The sequence below is a fragment of the Ahaetulla prasina genome, chromosome 2, assembly GCF_028640845.1.
Source record: "Ahaetulla prasina isolate Xishuangbanna chromosome 2, ASM2864084v1, whole genome shotgun sequence".
Taxonomy (NCBI): domain Eukaryota; kingdom Metazoa; phylum Chordata; class Lepidosauria; order Squamata; family Colubridae; genus Ahaetulla; species Ahaetulla prasina.
Window position 1 is genome coordinate 136,151,650 of NC_080540.1, and position 6,289 is coordinate 136,157,938.

The 6,289-nt window shown below is 45.3% G+C and overlaps 1 protein-coding gene across 1 annotated transcript; it reads right to left on the reverse strand.

Moving 5' to 3' along the window:
- Nucleotides 1–2,432: 2,432 nt before the first annotated feature.
- Nucleotides 2,433–5,963, reverse strand: CBX8 (chromobox 8). The gene is made up of 5 exons (XM_058166449.1): nt 5,715–5,963; nt 5,095–5,138; nt 4,822–4,887; nt 4,623–4,689; nt 2,433–4,377 (listed from the first exon to the last, which is right to left on the reverse strand). The coding sequence occupies exons 1-5, from the start codon at nt 5,781–5,783 to the stop codon at nt 3,541–3,543; spliced, it is 1,083 nt and encodes a 360-aa protein (XP_058022432.1). The 5' UTR covers nt 5,784–5,963; the 3' UTR covers nt 2,433–3,540.
- Nucleotides 5,964–6,289: the final 326 nt, after the last annotated feature.

Consider the following 6,289-nt stretch of genomic DNA (forward strand, 5'->3'; position numbering starts at 1 on the left):
TGAGTTAAATTCAAATCTGCCCGTTTTCCTCTCCTGCCTTTTCAGTTGATCTCAAAGGAAGACTTGGAATTGAAGTCATAGAGGCCCTTTGCTTTACAGCCTTTATGGCTTTTGTTAGTGAAATTTGAGATTGTGGATCATTGCAATTCTGCAAGGTACCTACCAATCCTTGGGTAGTCCTATTAAATTGTTTTACTAATTATTTTCCAGATAAAGAATACAAGGCTGTGCCTTGAGTTCAATTGAAGGCAACTGAATTTCTGTAAACTCCCTGGCAGGGCTGGCCTCCCACTCCAATTATCAACATTGTAAAACTAATTTAAGGTCTGAAAATGGATTGATTCATGTTTGATTATAGCAATAGCACTTAAGATTTAAATATGGCTTTGTAGTGCTTTACAGTACACTCTAAGCCGTTTACAGAATCGGCATATTGCCCCAAACTATCTGGGTCCTCATTTTACCGACCTTGGGAAGGATGGAAGGCTGAGTCAACCTTGAGCCCGCCAGGATCAAACTCCAGGCTGTGGTAGAGTTAGCCTGCAATACTGCATTCTAACCACTGAGCCACAAGATTATGCTCCTTAGATCCAGCTTCCATCCATAACTGGGTAATAAATACAGATACTGCCCTTTTAATCTTCAACTTCTTAGGGATTCATTTAATCCCAGAGACTGATGAATGCCCCAAGAGAAAACAGCTTGGAGCTCAGGGACATCCATTATCATCCAAAAATCATAGAGGCCAGCAACATAATGATATTCCCAGGGAAGAGTTCTTTATTTCAGTTTCTCGGTGATCCAGTAGGAGAACAACCTAGGTCAGATTCCTGGTTTCCACTACCTGAATTTTGGTCAAGCATGAAGTGTCTCCCCTTTCAGTTGTGTGTTGAGCAGCTGGCTAGGGCAAAAGGGTAGCACCATATTTTCCTAATTTTAGTACCTCACTCAGGAAATGGGCCGGACCTGTGCACTCCATCCCAGCTTCAGATCAGAGGAACTGCTGAATGAGCTAAGAGGCAGCTATGTGCTCTTTTCCCACAAGCCACTCAGCAGGGCAAGATAGGGTGACCCTCAGAACTGTGAATCAGGAAGAGGAGCCTTTTACCCCGGAGAGCAACAAATGAAACAGAGCCAAGTCTCTATTTACAAAGAATTATATATATTTCAATTCACAAAAAAGCAGGTACTGTATTAGACATTCCACATTTGCAGAAGACACCTACTTAAGCTTCATTTCTGAGACTGTGAGGCCAGTTCAATAATGTTTTTTTTTTCCTTTTACAAATCTTAAAAGAGAATTAAATAACTCACACCCACATACATTCAATATATGTAACTATGTACATAGACAGATACACTCACATGTCGGTCTAGCTTTTATATACCCATGTGTGTGCCTCTAGAAACCCACATCACAGGGGGCATATACCACCTTTGACACCTGAGGAACTAAGGAGAGCACTTAAAAGATTGTTTCTACCCAGGAAATACACCTCCTAGGGATTCTCCCCTCTTCCCCACTCCAGCTCTAAACTATATGGAACCACTGTCAACAAACACATATGCTGACATGCTTCCTCACCCCTGGTTGAACTCAACAGATTTGCAGAGCTTCAGAAATGCTTTGAGCTGACTGGAATTTAAAATATTGGTTTTTTCCTTTAAATAAGAAAAGGAGGGTGAACAGGGGGAAAAAATGAAGCCTGCTTACTTCTTCAGCACAATCTAAACAAAATGGCCATGTTGGTGTTGTTGGAGAAACCCCACCTCCAATAAGCAGGGAGGAGATAGGTGGGCTATGAAACAATATTTCTATCTGAGCCCAGAAATGACCAGGGCATTTCTACTTCTTGCAACGGGGTTCACTGTGTCTCTTCTCATTAAGCCACAGATAGTGTTTCATGCCCTGTTCACTCCCCCAATTAGAAAGTGTGGCCCAGTGAGTCAGCCATTCAGAAAAAGAACAGAGAAGTCAACACATCCCCCTGCCAGGCCCTTAGGGGCTCTGAGGCAGATTTGTGCTTTTTGAACCAACAAAAGATACTTAAATCAATATCTATTGGGACACCACAGCACCTGCTAAAAGCAGAGGAAAGTACCCTTCCCCCAATTTCCTCTGCGTGTTCCCTCTTAATCGGGAGGGTGAATAAAGCACAACCAAACCCTTTTCGTGATAAGTTAAGCAGAGTTCATCTTCAAGGGAGCAGAAAAATGGTTTAAATGTTTATTTAAAGTTGCAAGCATTTTTTAATCACTTGGCTTAGAAATGGGGGTGGGGGTGGTCAGAACCGATGCTTCTTTCTAAAAAATGAAAGAAATTTAGCTATAAAAACAGCTAACTCTGAAACTCTTTCCCAGCCCCACTACATGGGACTTAATCAGAGATTGAGAATGTATGAGGAAAACAGTGATGATGTGCCACACATTAATCTAATAGCCTACAAAGGAACTACAAACATGGGGGGAGGTTGGAAAATCCACTTTCAAAATAACAGCAGGAACACTGAGAATATGACCAGTCAGATGCTTTCCTCCTCAACTTTCTGGCATGTAAGGAATGTAAACAGATTTTCTTATTGGAGTGAGCAGGGAAAGATCAAGAGAGAGAGGGAAAAAAATAAAAATTAAATTAAACTATCAGCTCAATTTCTTCTTCTACTAACTCCCACTTTCCCTCTATGACAGTCATATTAAAGTGCATAACAGCAGCTACACTTTAAAAAAAAACACATCCCCTTCTCCCTTGCAAGAAAAGGTATTCAAGTTAATACTTCTTTGCTAAAACATCTTTCAACTGTTTTTTTAATGGACACTTTTTAGAACAACAACTTTTTTTCAACTGGAGCAAAACAAAGCATGACAATACTGTAAAGTCAAGTGCTTACTTCACTGTCCAGCCAGAACAGTTGTGTATACAGCACACTTGATTGTACAAAGCAACACCTTATAACAATTAAAAAAAACAACCCCTGGAGCTTTTTCAATCCCCAGATGAATATAATATCCCCATATTTTCAGTCAACATCATATTGTGGGAAGGAAAGAGAAACAATTGGGGGGGGGGAATTAAACCAAGGTATTATGATTGACTAACAGAATCATTCATTATCTACACACCAACTCTTGCCGTTGAGGCAAGAGATGCATCGCTTCTCTCTTTTAATATCCTTCTCTCCAAAGGCCTTAAATAAAAAAAAGCAACGATCAAACAACTTAAGAGTTGAAATATATATATTTATATGTATGTATATAGATATATATATATATATGTATTTTTCTTTAAATAACATATTTACATCTAATAGAAAATATAACTCTAGAGATAATTTTTTCAACCAAAATTGAAATTGGTGTGGCAAGGTGGCAAGGTTGGGGTGGGGAGGGAAGGGAGATAAAGAAAAGAATTAAGGACAGATGTTTGAGAAGCAAGCCTGTCCAAAAAAGTTTTAAAATAAAAGTTAAAAAAAAACAAAATCCCAATTCATCCGACCTCTATCCAAAGCCTTTCAAGGACTTCTCTTCTCTGAAAAGAGGAATTCACCGCTTTTCTTTAAAGAACCCTTGGTCTGTGCTGCTCTCCTTGATGGTTACTGTCAAGAAATTGGATGTCACGTCAGTCACTACTACTTTCTCCAAATTGTTGAGAGATGGGCTCCAAGGTTCTTCTTCTGGGTCACCCAGGATCCGGGAGACAGGGATGCGGGCAATGAGGGAAGGCCTGCCAGCCTGTGTCCCTATGCCATCTCGATATAAGCTGCCTTGGTTTGCAGAGCTGTGCAAGATCTTAGAAGCCCCCAAGTCCAAACCACTTTGCCCTTTGGAATCCAGGAAATCCGCCCTGTGCTTGGGCAGTCTAGGAGGGTAAGTCTCAGGTGCACCCAGTTTCATGCCAGTTTCTGCCCTTGGGTTGGGAACAACATTGGGTAACTCAGGCTCTCGTCTCCGGGCTAACTGGATCACGCTATGTCCTGAACTGAATTTTGCTGTCCCAGAGTTAGCTGTCTCTTCCAATTTTCTGGCTTTTAGGTAGTCCACCACCATCTTGTCTCCAGGCTCCATTGATTTACGCTTTGAGGCAACTTCTGCCATTTCAGGTAGGTCTTTCCTGGCCTTTGGACCTCGCTTTTTGAAGGCGCCTTCAGATCGGTCTTCCTCTGTCCCCATCCTGTTTTCCTGGATGGGCTCCATTCGAGGCATGCTGGGGGTAGAGGTGGTGGAGCTGCTTTGAGGGGGCAGTGGAATCTGTCTCAGTCCTTCTCTAGCCCGGGAAGTAGAGCCGAGTTCCTGTGGAGATCGTCCGGGATAAGGTACCCGGAGGCCCCTAGCAGAGTCACTACGGAATTCATATGTTTTGGCTTTGGCTTTGGCCTGGGCCTGTAAAAGAGTGAAAGCAACTACACTTCTTTAGTCCTATGCTCCAACAATGTTGTCAAAACAAAGGCAGAGTGACCCCACACACACACACTCAAACACACATACATTCAGAGACAGCAGAGAGCAGAAAAGAAGCTGGTTCTTCAGAATTTGACCTTTTAATTAAGAAAAAAGTTGCATTTTCCATTACGACCCCAGCAGAAACTCATAATGAACACATGGTTCTTTGCATTTGTCTTTCTTACCTTTAAAAGGAAAGTTTTGGGTTTGGGGCCACGTTTCTTAGGACCATAAAGTTCCATTTCTCTTTCCCTAAATGTGATTTTTAAGAAAAAAAAAACACACAAATGCAGGCATTATTAGGACACAGAATGATTTAATAGTCCTCTAAAACACAATGTTATGGCTTGAATAAAAGTGTAGGGTTTCCTCAAACAGACATACCTTTCCTCAAAAGCAGCAAGGAGGCGGGCATCTAGAATGTTTTCCTCAGGTTCCCAGGTGCTGTACCTAGCAAAAAGTAAAAGAAAGTCAAACAGAGAGGGAGAAGAAAAAAAAGAGAAAGAAAATATTTTCCCCCCTCCCTCCTTATGTTGCAAAACACAGCAGTGGAGGATAGCTTTGGAGTGTCCCTCTGTCTACTCCACAAATTATTTCCGTCCTACTGCAATTTTAGCTACCACTCTACATTAGACTGCTACACTGAGGTCTACTTACTTCTGAGACCAGCCTTTCCATTTCACCAGATATTCCATGCGACCCTGCAGTTGTCAAGAAGAAACAAATGAGCCCGCATTTCAGGAGAGCGTACTAAATAAACGGCGCTACAACATACTTGCTATGAAAACCAAAGGTGTTCCCGACCGCATGCGTCAATTGCAAAAAAAACACAAAAAAAAAAAACAAAAAACCCAAGCAGACCCAAAGCATGCCACGAAAATGCAAAGGCAAAAAAAAAAAAGCTGCAAGGGCGGAAAAAAAAATCCATGCATGAAAAGGGGGCGTGCTTGCAAGCCGGGTTCCCAATATGCATGCAGAGCTGCGTGCAAAAAAAAAAAAAAAAAAGGTAGCCGCAGCAGCCAAAAACGTGCATGCATTTAAGAGGGGTTGGGGGGGGGGAGGGTCCGCGACGCTCGAGATGGTGGCAATCTGCGCAGCGCGAGCCGAAAGGGGGAGCGGCAGGCAGCAAAGCGCTGCTGCAGAAAGGAGGGAGCCGTGCGGAGCCCCGCTCCTCTGCCTGCCTGCCTGCCAGCCTGCGGCCTCGGGCGGGCCTGGCGGGTTCGGTGCCGCGCGCACAAAGCCGAGCCTGCGCTGCCAGGCGGCGCCGGAGCACCTACTTTCCGGATGCGTCTCTTGAGCAAGGCCTCGGCCGCGAAGACCCTCTCGCCCACGGCGGAGAGCTCCATGTTTACTCGGCCGCTGGCAGCAGAAAAGCGGCGGCGGCGGCGGCGGCAGCCAGCACAGCCCAGACCATAATACTCCGCTCGCTGACGTCAGCTTTCGCCCTCCCTCGCCTCGCCTGCCTCCCTGCCTGCCTCCCTGCGCACTTGTTGCTGGCTTTGCCTGCCTGCCCACCCGCCCGCCCACTCAACCGCTCTTCTACGGGAGAAGGGCCGCTCTTGTCGAAGCCCTGGCTCGGCTTCGGCTCGACTCGGCTCTTCCCCAGCCTCCCCTTCCCACCGCCCCCGCCTCCTCGCGACGTGATCCGCGTTTCAATCACAAAGGGGCGGAGCCAAAGGAGCAGGGATCCCGGAGGGGGGTAGGGAGGCTGAGTCCCCAGCAGGGGGAGCTGGGAGGGGGACCTCCGGAGCGGCTGAGGTGGGGAAAAAGCGAGACGGAGGGGGTCTTCAGCTGTCAGGAGGGGGAGACAAGAGGAGGCAGGGGGAGGGGAGCGGGAGCCCCCTCCCCACCC

Coding starts and splice junctions, on each gene's coding strand:
- CBX8 (XM_058166449.1), bottom strand. CDS start 5,783: ATGGAGCTCTCCGCCGTGGGCGAGAGGGTCTTCGCGGCCGAGGCCTTG. Junction 5,139..5,714: donor TCAAGAGACGCATCCGGAAA/GTAGGTGCTCCG, acceptor TGACAACTGCAG/GGTCGCATGGAATATCTGGT. Junction 4,888..5,094: donor TGGAAAGGCTGGTCTCAGAA/GTAAGTAGACCT, acceptor ACTTTTTGCTAG/GTACAGCACCTGGGAACCTG.